Raw genomic sequence first — 14,118 nt, 5'->3', positions numbered from 1 at the left:
AACTAGCACTTAAATTTTTTGAAAATATCATTTTATAAATAAATTCACGAGTTCATAATTTAAATTCAAATTTTAAACATAGGTATCACACATAATAAAAAAGTACAAAATTACAAAATATAATTGCAAACAAAGTTTAACCGCAACATAATCTAATTGAATAATTTATAACAAAATAATTACATTGTCTACTAAATTTAATTCAAGAAAGGAAAAATCGTTTCAATGTTGGAATCTCCTTCTTCAATATCAAAATCATCGGTAACAAAATCAACCGCATCTGTAACATTTTTTATTTTATTTTATTTATTTTGTTTTTTATTTTAATTTTTTATTAAAATAATCAATACGACGTTGTTTTAATTTTTTAAAATTAAAAAAAATTAAAAAATGCACTTAAACTGCCTGTTCAGAAAAATCGTCGGTTTTCCTGGTTTTAGCAGTTTACATCGGTTTTGACCGGTTCACACCGATTCAATAACATTTTCAATCCAGCTATTGAACCAGACCGATTATCTGACCGGTTCCCATTTCAACCGACCGGTTTGATCCGGTTTTTAAAACATTGGTTTCCACATTAGTCATTTTGGTATCACCTTCATTCCTTCCAAACAAGTAGCACAAGTTTCACAATTTATGTATTGCTCATGTACTCCAGTGTTTCCACAATATTAGTCATTTTGGATTTGTCAACCGAGTTCATAAATTAGTATGATATAAATTTATATGTTATGGAGCATTTCTAGTCATTTTGGATTTGTCAGCAGAATTCATAAATTAGTATGATATAAATTTATATGTTACGGAGCATTTCTATTAGGCTTTGTTTGCGAGTTTAGAGGGGAAGAGAGGGGCAGATTTTGGAAAATAGGAAAAATTAGATGAAAAAGATAAAAAGATTTTGGGTAGGAGGGTTTGAGTTTATTCATAACACCAAAAATCCCATAAAATGAGAAACTCAAAAATTGTATTGAAGAAGGGTTTTGGAGGGCTTACATAAAATTTTCAAATATCTTTTAAGTTGTTATAGTATTTTGAAAATTAAAAATTTAGTAATGATAATAACTCTTTATATTCTAAACAAAATAATTTTTTCAAAAAATGTCAAATACTTTTCTATATTTTTTTAAAATTTCCTTTTCGGAAGTCTTCCTCTCCCCTCCAAACTCGCAAACAAAGCCTTAGGGAATTTCTCAGTACACTCATATAGAGTGAAAAACATCCATGAAAACTAAAAAATATCTTTCGAATATACATATCCAAACGCACCCCAAGAAAATAAACCAATATCCCAAATTTCTTTTGATTTTATTTTAAAAAGATATTCATTTTAAATATAATTATAATATAATTAAAGTGAGTTAGTATTAATAAAGAATAACTTAAATACAAATTGTCATGAATAAGAAATAAAGAGATTAAATAAAATTTTAATTTTGTAATAATTTGTTTGTCATAAATTTTTTTAAATTATTAAAATAATTATTTTTTAAATGATTACAACATTATACATCATAATTAATGAAATTATATGTTAAAAATATTCTCCTATTAACTTTATAATTTTTAATTTATATTAGCTTTTTTTTCTTTAATTAATTTTATATGAAAATAATGTATTGATTTAAATATTTAATAAATTGATATTATTATTATTATATCTTGATTATAATGACATATATTTAATTTTTTTAACAAATATTGATTTATTTCGGATATGCATATTCGAAAAATTCTCCCCTAAAAAATTGGATTATTTCAAATATGTATCTCCGAAGACACAAAAAATTATAAATTTGGTACGTTCGAAGACGCATCTTTAAATTCTAAGAGTAAAAAAGAAATTTCGCCAAAAATATATTAGTCTATAGAGAAATTTTCTTTCTATTATATGGTAAGAATTACGAACACTAAATCTAGATTTCAAATTTAGCATTTGATACTAATGCTCAAAAGTCAAAACCCATAACCCATGATCAATTTATGATGGATCTAGGGCTTATAATTGCATGCAGAGAGAGTTAGAGCTCGTTTGGCCCGACTTTTTTAAGTCTTAAAAGTTATTTTAAAGTTAAAGTTAAAAATAAGAGCTTTTAAAATTAAGTTAAAGTTGTTTGGTTATGATTATTTTTTAAACTTTAGAGTTATTTTTAATTTTATTTTTTTCATTAAAGTTATATATATATATATATATATATATATATATATATATATATATATATATATATATATATATATATATATATATATATATATATATATATAATGCGTATTGATTAATTGTTGTATTAACATCTATAATATAGTGTATAGTATAAGAAATTAATAATATTATTATTGAAAATCATTATACAATAAATTAAGATATAATATACAAAACGAATAAAAAGTTGGACAAAACTAGTATCTACAAAAATGATGATGTAAACAGAAGAAGAAAAAAAAATTAAAACATAACTCTAGATGTTATGAACCGTAGAAAAAATTAAAAAATTGCCGTTTACTGCACTAGCGCAATTTTTTTTAAAGAAAATGCTTTCGTTGGGATTCGAACCGCGACCATATGTTTTAAGCTCTGAAAAAGTTGGTTTCAACGCCTTTTTTACAAGCTCCTTTTATTTAATTTTTTGCCTTGAAAAAAAAGCTACTTTTTTTCATAAGAGCTTTATAAAAAATGTGTTTGGCCCTCCATCTCCTTATAAGGAGAAGAAAAGTAGATAAAAAGTTGGGCCAAACACTACCTTAATCTAGTGAAATAAGCTAAACAATGAAGAAAGCATAACCCAAATGATAACAACGGTTCCATTCGTGAATAATTCTGAGTTCATATCTGGATGCAATTAAAGAAGCAAACTTTTTTTTTAACAGCCAAAAGAATAAACTCTTTATTAATGAAACAAGGCATAAGAAATGCCATTACAGTCTAGTTACTGGTAGCCATAAAACTCTAACAGAACTAGACAAGTCTCCTGCTAGAAAAAAAAAACTAAATTGTAACAAAACAAGTGGTCAAGTGGAGATGTATACAAAACAAGCAAACTAATTCAATGTGTTATGAGAAAAACGAGATTGATGGCTATCACGTTTCTCTTTCTATGTCCTCCCTATGTGTTTCTCCATAAGCATTTTTTTTACTTTCTTTTGAGCCATTGCATGCAATCCTAGCTTACATTATCACCATACCATCTTGTAATTCAAGCTCACAACACCCCCAACATTTTCATCCATTCTCTCCTCTTGTTGCAAGCCATCCTCATTAAGGAAGAGAAAGGATCCTCTACTTTGGCCAATTATTGATGTGTTAAAAGGGTGTAGAAAGGTGGACAAAGAATGCGGTAAATTTTGCATTTTGCAGTCTTAGAATCGAATAACTTGACCATTGTGATTTGATTCAGACCGTTATAAAAATTACTCAAAAGCACAACAAAAAATAATGGCAGAGAAATCAAATCATATTTAAAGGGAATTATATCATGATCTCCATAATTGGTTATTTCACCCTATTTCATGTTTTCTTATTCGTTTTATGTGATCTAATGACCTACTGAGACTAGAACCAATGAATTAACACTCCATCCTAATTTGCAATTTTTAAAATTCAAAGGGATTAATTTATAATTTATGGAAATCATAGATGACTAGTTTATATATATTTTTTAAAATAGAGGGTCAATTTGAAAATTTTAAAAAATATCGAAGCCAAGTAACAATTCACCATATTTTCTTACCAAACCATGTGGATTTTGATTTTTAAATTCTATCAAAAAAATTATTTCTCACATTAAAACTATTCATCCAAACATATTGTTAAAGAACTTGACAATCCTTCTATTTCATCATGATGGCCAAACAACTTAATAAAATGAGTTTCAATAGTAAAGGCTCCACTCACATGCACCCACCTCCAGGCTCCACCCCAACTCCATGCACCTTTGTCACCAACCTCTTATTGGAAAACTGATCACTAAATCTGGGTATGCAAATCAACTATAGTACCAGTACAGTAGCTGATAGATAGATATTTAAGGATCTCTGCAACAACATCAAAGTCATTATACAAAAATAAATACAATCAGTATAAATTGGCTTTTAGGGCTTACTCCAACAAAACTCTTCATCATCCTCAGGAACCTCGATCCTACTCCTTATCAACAATAAACTACATGAGTAACTACTAATCTCTCAAAGTTCTTTGAAAGTGCAGCCCTTCCTAATCCTACTTAGGTAAGGCATTAGGCACGTGATATGAAGTAATGGTCCTCCAAAATTAAAGCTGGTCTTATAAGAACATGTCCTATATTTTCATGCTTCTTGGTGATTAAAATGTCTTGCTCTTCCATATACTTGGTAGTTGCACTCTTTTTCTGCACTGTCTCTCTCTTTAATATATGCTATAACATGTCTCTATTGTGTTAGTGTCTAGTTTTATGAATGAGCTAAAGTAGACTTTTAAGATGTATGTAGTGTACCTTTACAGTTGCAAAACAACACAAATATTTTGGAATAAATTTCTACAAACGCTTTCAAAGAGGTCCAAAATAGGCATCAATAGAACTAAAAACATCTTGTACAAATTGAATTCTAAAACAAACAACATTGTAGATTCAATAAGCCTCTTTTTCCTTTCTTCCTACCATCCTACCATCAACCTTCAAGAGCGCCATATGTGCTTGAAGTTGATGGTGTGGTCCTATTATTCAAAAAAGACTCGTATTAAACAGGAGATTGAAACATCAAAATAATTAAATTAGTTTCAACCTTGATACCGACAGGCCAATTCACAAGTGATAGGAATTACTCCTTCTGGTCTTATTTATAAGAAAAATTTTACTTTTTAGGTTCACTGAAAAGACAATGTATCTGACTCATATATTGTCTAAATACATTAGTTATTCAATGTATTTAAAAAATATTTTTTCTTATATATAAGACCATAAGAAATATTATGGTAGTAAAAATTAGATACCTCGATAATATCATTATTACTACCAGAATAAAATAATCCTAGCTTCCAAAATTAGTGGAATATAATTGAATTGGCATAAACAAAACTACTTATTCAATCAAAATAAAGTTGGTCCTTTGTACTCATAGGCTTCATTAACCAAGAAGTAACAAGGTTCACAAACATAGGCTCAGCCAGTTTGAACATTTCTACAATACAAAGTACAAGTACAGACACACTCATTATATATAACCAAGTTTTTAAAATGAAAATAACATAAGTTTGAATAGAAAATAATGTTTTTCCTTTTCTTATCAATGTATACACCGAGACTATGTTCTTTTGATCTTAAATCAGGAGAAGTCAAAAGATCTATAGATTTCAAATCAGTCCAAGTTAAAAGATAATATCATGTGTGTCACCAACCCATTGACATGTTTCCAATGAAGCACGAAGATGATAAAAACGACACAGACATTGTCATGTCAACACCGGTAATAATTTGAGAAAAATAATAAATTAAACGTAGTTATAAATGTTGGTGTCGGTTCCGGACATCGACACTAGTACAGACACACATTTTTTCAGAGGTGTCTGTGCTACGTAGTTTCCGAATTCCGACTACTATGTTTTAAGTTTTTCTTTACATTTCTATTCTAAATAATGTATATCCTCTAAAGTCGAGGACAACTTCATACTTAAGTTTTGTATAACATGTTATAAAGACTAACTAAATAAAGATCATTCAAGAGTCATTAATTTTTATTTGGGAGAGTTGACTTTTAGTTATGATAATATAAAAACAAAGAAACAACAGAAGAGTACTCACACCATCTATTATGAAGAAATGACTAGTATTTTAAATCAACATACATGAATTTATAACGAAGACCAAACAGTTAAATCATTGAAGAGTAACTTACCTAGGACAAGTGGAAACCAAGCTTTCAACGTAACCCTTGGTAAAAAACCACAATATATCATTATAGAAAGATGTAACTAGGTCTACTCTGTTATGTTTCCAATTAAAGAGAATTGCCCGTTGATTGGAAAAAACATCACCTTGTTCATTGGTTGCCATTATCAGTGTGTTGCTCCTCTCACAAGAACACAATGGTAGCAGGAACAATTGAGAATCATATGCCAGCGAGTCACTAATGCCATGATCAATACGAAGATTCTGAAAGCTAATTTTGAGGAATTGAGTCCAAGACTCTTGAACTCCAAATTCCATCATCTTCCATAAAACAAAATGAGTTCCCTTGGAACGGTGGGAAAAGCATAAACAATCCATCAACACAGTGACAGATGGTTCAACGGGTGGTACTTCAACAAAACCCTGAGGTGGCAGCAATTCCCGATAAGTCTCCGTAGCTAGATCAAGCGAGACAATTACAAATTGATCTACGGTAATATCTTTCCATTCATATTCGATCTTATTTCTAATAGCCAGCCAGTTAATAGCTCCACTGACATACACACCATTATACACAAATGGATGACAACTGAGACGCGTAGCCTCAACGTCAAAAGGAACAACTGGAAAACATTCAATGTTTCTCCAAACATTATCACCAAACCTGAAAACTTTCACCTTGTTGGCAGAGAAAGCCACCGCCTTATAAGAGTCTGTTGAAATGTCATAACCAAATGTGAACCTGCAATAAAAGTTAGTTTGATACCCTAATTTTTCAGATAATGTGTTGGTAGCTGGGTTCCATAAACGGAGCCAGGTGGTGTGATTCTTAGGGGCCCAAGAAGAACCGCGCAGGCAGAGCAAGCCATTGCATGAACCAACTACCTCCCAGCAATCTAGATTCTTCAATCGGTAGTGTGGATCATCGGGAATGGCGTTGATTTCCCTATATGTATAGAAAGGACTGAAGCGAACCTCTAGCAAATTAGTTACAGGAAAGGGTTCGACACTGCAATCCAAGGCCTCATCAGGATTAGACCAATTTTGTATTAGTAGGAGGTGAGTGTTGCGCGGAGATCGCTGAAGGTGTAATTTGGCAAAGGCGGAATCGGAAATTAGGGTTTTCCATAGTTTGCAAACACATTTCATCTGCATGAGAGTTTTGACAGGAAGCAAGGAAAGAATTTGTGAAATGAGTTCATCAAGGAGGACCGACGGCGGAGCGCCGTTTAAATGCGGAGACTTCGCCGGAGGGGAATTCATTAGAGGCAGATGTGTTTATATATGCGGGTAAGAATGTACCGATGTGGTTAGACTTAGAATTGAAACAGAAAGTGTTCAAAAGACCATGTTTGTGGAAGTCTCTGTATTTCTGCGCTAGAGACTAGAGACTAATCTTCCGTGTAGATCTATAATAGACAAGTTTTCTCTCAAGAGATTTGACCTGCTGCATGTTCAAGACTCAATTCAAACCCAAATCCTCTAAGAGCCTTCTACCGTCTACTCTTGGGTTGGTTCAATTTATAAAAGGGGTTGATTTATTTTAGGTGACCGTTTTATTCCTTTCATTATAACTGCTCCAATCACAGTTATTTCATTTTCATCCATTTTCATCCTTTGCCTTACATTGCCATATGGCATTAAAGTGGTATAAATTTCCGATTCATCGATCTCAAAATAAATGTGTTATAGTTGACATTTTAATACAAATTAAAAAATAATAATAAATAAAAAAAATGATAATTTTATTAAATTATTCTCATTTATCATTGGTGTATTCTTTTTATCATTAATAACCTCGGTTCTTAATTATAAGCTTCTCTTGAATTTTCTTCTTGTTTTTATTCAACTTTCAAAGTGCATTAATTTTTTTTCTTTCAAATACACCCCTAATCATATCACATCTTTTTCTGCATGGATTGCTCTTTCCTAAAGATAAATTTGAAAAATTGTACAAATAGTCAATAAATTTAATACTCTAACCAACTTTCTTAATTATCATAATTTTGTGTACACGGTCTTATATTTAGGGACGGAGGTGGTAGTAAATTTTTTTGACCAAAAGATAGTAGTAAATTAAGAGTCTATTGTCAATCTATTAAAAGAGAAGTACATGAAAAAACCTCATTTACCCTTCTGAATTTATGTTTTAACTTTTTTAATTCTATGGGCATAAGTGACTAATTACACACCTGCTACAATTTTATGCATTTGATCAATAATACCACCATTTTTTGTTACATTTCTTATTTATTTTAATTTCACATATCTATTATTATCATACAATAATTTAGTGGGCCCATTATAAATTCCATTATTCATATATTGTGTTACGAGACTAGAAATTTGAAAAGCCATTTTGAAAAAATAAAACCACTAACTTCCCATATGCAATTATTATTGAGACTTTTCAATTTTCTATGTTTCCTGTAAAACATAAAAACACATGAAATCCATTTCAAAACAACAACATCTCATCTTCCAAGTTTCAAGTATGCACCACTCATGTAAGCTTCCATCATCTCATCTTTTTTTCTCTCTTTCTCTCTCTCAAGCTCGAAAGTTTGTTCAATTTTCTACAAACGTATAACTTGAAAGTTTGGGGTTTATCAATTTTCTGCAAGCAATCAAACATCAAAATTAGAATAAAAAAGTCACCCCATTGAAACCCAATTCTAAAACATCTGAAACAGATTTCAAACTTTTCAATTTCCAAAACACAAAAGCAGATTTGCCAAATTCATCACTTAGTCCTAACGAAAGGAACTGCTCGATTTTTCACAAATTCGGCAACAACTTTTATGTGAGCTTTGTGTATTTGCACGTGATCTGCTTCTTCAATGTCTCTGAGTTCCAGTTCTAAGTTATTGAGTAAGAAGGTTATGTGTGTACCGGGCTGTGGAGGTTTTTTGTGTGTGATTTTTTGATGATGATTTTTGTTTCTTTTTAGATATGTTGTTGTTACTTATGGGGGGAATGAAGGGGATGGAATGCGTGATCAAGGTGTGAGTTGGCTTGAGGGAAAAATGTGAACCAAAACTTACAAATATTTCTTTTGCAATTTTGTTTGTTCTGTACCGTAATCTTCATTTTACTAATGTAAAGTACTTCCTTATGCAAAGCTTGAGTATAATACTTTATTTATTATTGAGGTAAATTCAAAGGAGATGTAATATTAGAACTCTAACAAATAAAATCACTAATGTAACTTTGATTGATACGGTTGTTGTGTAAATTCTTATACATATCTTACTGATATAACTAACTGAGATGGTTGAAATTGGTTTTGCTTCAGAAATTATAAGCTTCCAATACAAATTTATTGCATTTGGTCTATGAAGCACAAGGTTTTTACTGATTCTAATTTTGTTTTTACTGATTTAGTTCATGCTTAGATGATTTGAATAGATTTTTCTATTAACATATTCTTCAAAAATGTAAGTTTTTTGCAAGTAGAAACTAATCTACAGTTGATGGATCTCGTGGCACTGATATCCCATCAAATATTCTTTTGGCTTCACTCACATTTCCTAACTTCCCATACCCAGCTATCATTGCAACCTGTGTGACCATGTCCTTGCCACTCATGACATCATACAATTCCTTGGCAGCCTTCATGTATCCACAGTTTGTATACCTAACAACCATGGTAGTCCAAGTAAAAGAGTTTTGTTACCCCATTTTACCAAACAACAACCTTGCATCAACCATCTTCCGGACCTTAGCATACCAACAAATCATAGTCGTCCATGCAGCAACATCTTTCTCAACCATTCCATCAAACACATCTCGTGCATAACACTTTCATTTGAAATTAATTAATATTCATTAATTTTAAATATTCTCTCCTATTATTTAGAAAATTTCTTTATCAACCCCCATGTCTTCTTGGTCACCTCTGGTGAAAAACCCAAACTACCCCTAACTTCGGAAATGCATTTCCGAAATGCAAGAAAAAGGTGTTTTCGGAGATGCATCTCCGAAAGCGCCTTTTTTTTTGAAAAAATTGTCTTATTTCGGAAGTTCATTTCCGAAAACAGCATTTCGGAAGTGCACTTCCGAAATACTGCGCGTTCTGCAGATTTATCAAAACACTCCCCCTCCCCCATTCATTTACCCTAACTCAAATCAAAAACAAGCAAAGGCAAAAATTTGTGCAAACACACTTCCAAGGCTGCATCAAGGCTCCAATCACATTGCTATACAACATTCAAAAGCCCTCAAATCACTCAATTTGTAAGTTTTGAATTTGTTAGATTCATTATTCAAATGCATGTTATTTAGGGTTTCAATTGCATAAATGATATATGGGTAGGTTGTTAGTAGTATTTAGGTTGTTTAGAAGCATTTTGAATTGGTTTTATGTCTGATTTTGGGGTCTGCCATGGAAGTTGCAGAAAACTCCATCACAGGGGTGTTTCGGAAGTTCATTTCCGAAAACACCTCCATCCCAGTTTTCGGAAATGAACTTCCGAACTGTATCAGAAGTGCATTTTTTTTTGTTTTTTCATTTGTCTCGCATATTAATCGATTTCGATTATTTACAGGAACATGTCAGGCAACCAACCAGCACGCATCAGACAAGGGAGATAGTCTCAGACTGCGTCGGCTAGACGCGAGCGGGCGGCGGCGCAGCTGGCGTCGACCCAGGGACGGGGCAGGGCCAGGGACGCCGTGTGCGAGTTCCCGTGGACGTGGGAGAGGGTACATCTGGTTCAGGATCTAGGAGTCGGCTGGCTCGGGCATCTTCTTCCCGCCAGCGAGAGGAGGAGGTGGCGGCAGTGACTTACCACGAGCCGGAGGGGGTACCGGATGTTGACCCTCCAGCCGGAGAGGATGATGAGCAGGAGGACGGCTATCCGGGAGGGCCCTTTGACACCTCCGTGCTGATTAGCTACCACGATCACGTCGCTCGGCGTATCTGGGAGGGAGAGGTATTTTTTATAATTTAACCGTTTAATTGTCACCATTTTTTATAATTTAACCGTTTATTTGTCGCTTATTTGATATATGTTGCTTATTTGTTTTTTTTTGTAACAGGAGCGAGAGCTGTTGAAAATGGTTAACCACGCTTGGAAGATTTTCAGTCTGTTTAAACCAACAGCTGAGTGGTTTAACGACCATGTGCGAGGTTCAGGGCTTAGCGGGCTCTGCATGACGGGGTACACCACCATCAGCACCGGCATGCAGGGGGCATTTGTGGAGCGCTGGCACAAGGAGACGTCCTCTTTCCACTTGCCGGTTGGGGAGATGACGATCACCTTGCATGACGTGCAGTGTCTTCTCCACCTGCCGATTAGGGGGCCGCTACTCACCCACTCCAAGATCCAGAGGGTCGAGGCCATTGAGTGGATGACGCTCTATTTGGGCATGGAGCACGAGGTTGCTCACTTTGAGTGCGCCACGACATCTGGGCCTCATGTCCGGTTCACCACACTGAGCACTTATTTTGAGCACCACCTGGACGCGGCTGCCGAGGGTGAGGGTGACGAGCTATTCACACAGTATCACCGCAGCTGCGCTCTTCGGTGCTGGTACATGCATGTGGTAGGCGCTGCATGCTTTGTGGACAAGAGTGCCAGGTACGTCGACGTGACCTACCTCCGCTACTTCATGGACCTGGATACCGTTCACCAGTGGAACTGGGGGGCAGCTACTCTGGCATACCTCTACCAGAAGCTGAATGAGGCCTCCAACTAGAGGACGAGGCAGTTGGTCGGATCCTGCACACTACTTACGGTACGTTTTATTTTAATACATTATCGTATTTATTTATTTATTTATGTTTCGTATTTATTTTTAATACATTATCGTGTTTCTGTTTCAGAGCTGGATCATCTCCTACTTCTCCCGCATCCACGGCTTTCACATCGATCCTGCATACGTGGACGCCATGCCCAGGGCCGCCAGATACGCTCTTCAGAGGGGGAACGATGCGGTGGGACCATACCGTTTATACTTGGACCGCACGATGCACGACGACGTCACCTGGAGGCCATTCAGCGACTACGCTCAGATTGTCCCCTTTGACGGCATTGCTCTATATTCAGGCTGGCTGGCATGCGGGACCGGCATCATGGTCCGGTATCTCCCTGAGCGGTGCATGCGTCAGTTCGGATTCGTGCAGCGGATACCCAGGTCACCCTTTGAGGCTGCTCCCGACACAGTGACCCGAGTGCAGCTCACTGCCATATGGGCGGACTGGCAGCATCATGTGGTACCGCAGGAGTACCGTCTCACTCGGGTCACACAGGACTGGCACAGTGAGGAGGGGTACGTCACATGGTTCTACCGGGTGTCCCATCCTCTGCTGAGACCCGACGTTCCCGGCGCACCTAGGCCAGCACACGAGGAGATCCTGGAGAACCAGCAGGCCGAGGATGACCACGCCATTGATCTCATGCCGATCTGCCAGCGGATAGAGATGCTTGGGCGGGACGCGTTGGATCGAGGTATCGTTGATCAGGGCGGTCCAGAGGCAGTCACTGTGATGGAGATGATCGTCACTGATGCGGGCCGTGCAGCGGGGTACAGGCGGCAGAGGAGGGCCCAGGGTGAGAGGGTTAGGCACACCCAGTAGTGGTCGAGTTTATTTATTTTTTTATTACGGATTGTATCTTTCGCACAGTGTTATTATTATTTTCGGTTTGTATATATTATTTGGATTGGATTTATCATATTAGTATTTTCAGTTTATCTGTTGCTTATTTTATTTGGCGTTTGCGTTTAATTAAAATGCGAGACTTAAGAAAAAACATAAAAAAAAAACACAGTTTCTGCATAATTCGGAAGTTCATTTCCGAATTCACCCCCATGAGGTGTTTTCGGAAGTTCATCTCCGAAGACACCCCCCATGAGGTGTTTTCGGAAATGCACTTCCGAATTGTGAAAATTTTTTTAAAAAAAAAGCGCTTCGGAAGTTCATTTCCGAAGCAGGAATATTTTGGGATTTTCGCTGGGGGTGACCCCCATAGGGAGGTGGCTAAAGAAATTTTCATTATTTAACACTTTCATTTGATATTGAATTCAATCATTATTTATAATTGCGGCTATTAATGTGAATTATTTGATTTTCTATGCAGTCATGAGTAAATTGATTCTCTATTAATGTAAATTGTTTGATTTTTTATGCATTCATTGTTTCATTCAATTCTTCTCAATTTTGAAGGTATTATAATATTTATGTTACTTAACAACAACAATAAATATCTCTATTAGTTTTAATTAGTTATATTAAATTTTTATATTTAATTTAAATTAATTTTTAATAAATATTTATTACGATTTGATTTATGTGATAGGTAGGTAATAATGAACAACAATAATTATTTAAATTTTTAATATAAGTTATAAATTTTATTTTAATATCCAAATTAGGTTAATAAAACAATTATTTCAATATATTTTTTTAGTTTTTTTGTGATAATTACTGTAAATTTAAAACAAAAAACTATTTAATAATTTTAACATAAAAACAAGAAAATAATAACAGTTTGCTTTTTCAAAATAGTTATTTTGAATGGAAATTTATTTATTTTGAAAACTATATATTTAATACGTATAAATAAAAATTAACCATAATTAATATTTAATTATTTATTTTAAACTTACAATTACTATTTAAAATTGTTTATTCAACCTATTAATATTATGGTGATCATTTATAATTAATGCAAATTAAAAATATATAATAAATGAACTAAAAAATGTGTATAATAGTATCATAGAATTTTATTAAGTAATTATTAAAATTTTAGAGTGTTTTTAATATTTATTAATATTTTTTTGACGCTAATAATAAGTAATTATTAGATTTTATTTATATGATAGGTGGATAATAATGATCAATAATAAGTATTTAAATTTCCAATACAAGTCATAAACTTTTTTTAATTAATATATAAATTAGATTAATCAACAATTATTTTTATTATCTTTTTTACAATATCAAAATTTATTTATTTTTTAAATTGGAGTTTGATAAACAATTAATTAATTTTTAAAAATTTATTTTAACAATATTATTTTGTTTCTATAAAAAATGATTCAATCCACTAAGTATGGTTTTGTTTTATGGATTTTTTGAATAAAAAATTACATATTTGGGTCATATATTTTTATTTCAAATTTAATAAATAACTAGAAATATGTATTTAATTTTTATATTTAATTTTATATAAATAACAAATATTTTTAAAGAATTCATCTTATTAGTAGCATTATTATCATTATAAATGTCATATGAAATTATATTTCA

General features: G+C 33.3%; 1 protein-coding gene across 3 annotated transcripts; it reads right to left on the bottom strand.

Annotated features, from left to right (window-relative positions):
* Positions 1-2,974: 2,974 nt before the first annotated feature.
* Positions 2,975-7,382, bottom strand: LOC131609225 (F-box/kelch-repeat protein At3g23880-like). Of its 3 annotated transcripts, none has more exons than XM_058880897.1 (2): positions 5,869-7,382; positions 2,975-4,032 (listed from the first exon to the last, which is right to left on the bottom strand). In XM_058880897.1, exons 1-2 carry the CDS (start codon positions 7,122-7,124, stop codon positions 4,023-4,025), a joined length of 1,266 nt encoding a protein of 421 aa, XP_058736880.1. In that variant the 5' UTR covers positions 7,125-7,382; the 3' UTR covers positions 2,975-4,022. The 3 variants fall into 3 exon arrangements, with proteins under 3 accessions (XP_058736880.1, XP_058736879.1, XP_058736881.1); XM_058880896.1 differs by lacking the exon at positions 2,975-4,032 and adding an exon at positions 4,531-4,690; XM_058880898.1 differs by lacking the exon at positions 2,975-4,032 and adding an exon at positions 4,531-4,690 and having other exon boundaries at positions 6,008-7,382.
* Positions 7,383-14,118: the final 6,736 nt, after the last annotated feature.

The sequence above is a fragment of the Vicia villosa genome, linkage group LG6 (genome assembly GCF_029867415.1).
Source record: "Vicia villosa cultivar HV-30 ecotype Madison, WI linkage group LG6, Vvil1.0, whole genome shotgun sequence".
Lineage (NCBI taxonomy): Eukaryota > Viridiplantae > Streptophyta > Magnoliopsida > Fabales > Fabaceae > Vicia > Vicia villosa.
The sequence above is the reverse complement of the archived record's forward strand: the minus strand, read 5'-3'. Positions and strand labels throughout refer to the sequence as shown.

Coding starts and splice junctions, on each gene's coding strand:
- LOC131609225 (XM_058880896.1), bottom strand. CDS start 7,124: ATGAATTCCCCTCCGGCGAAGTCTCCGCATTTAAACGGCGCTCCGCCG. Junction 4,691..5,868: donor TTGGTTTCCACTTGTCCTAG/GTAAGTTACTCT, acceptor TTTGAATAATAG/GACCACACCATCAACTTCAA.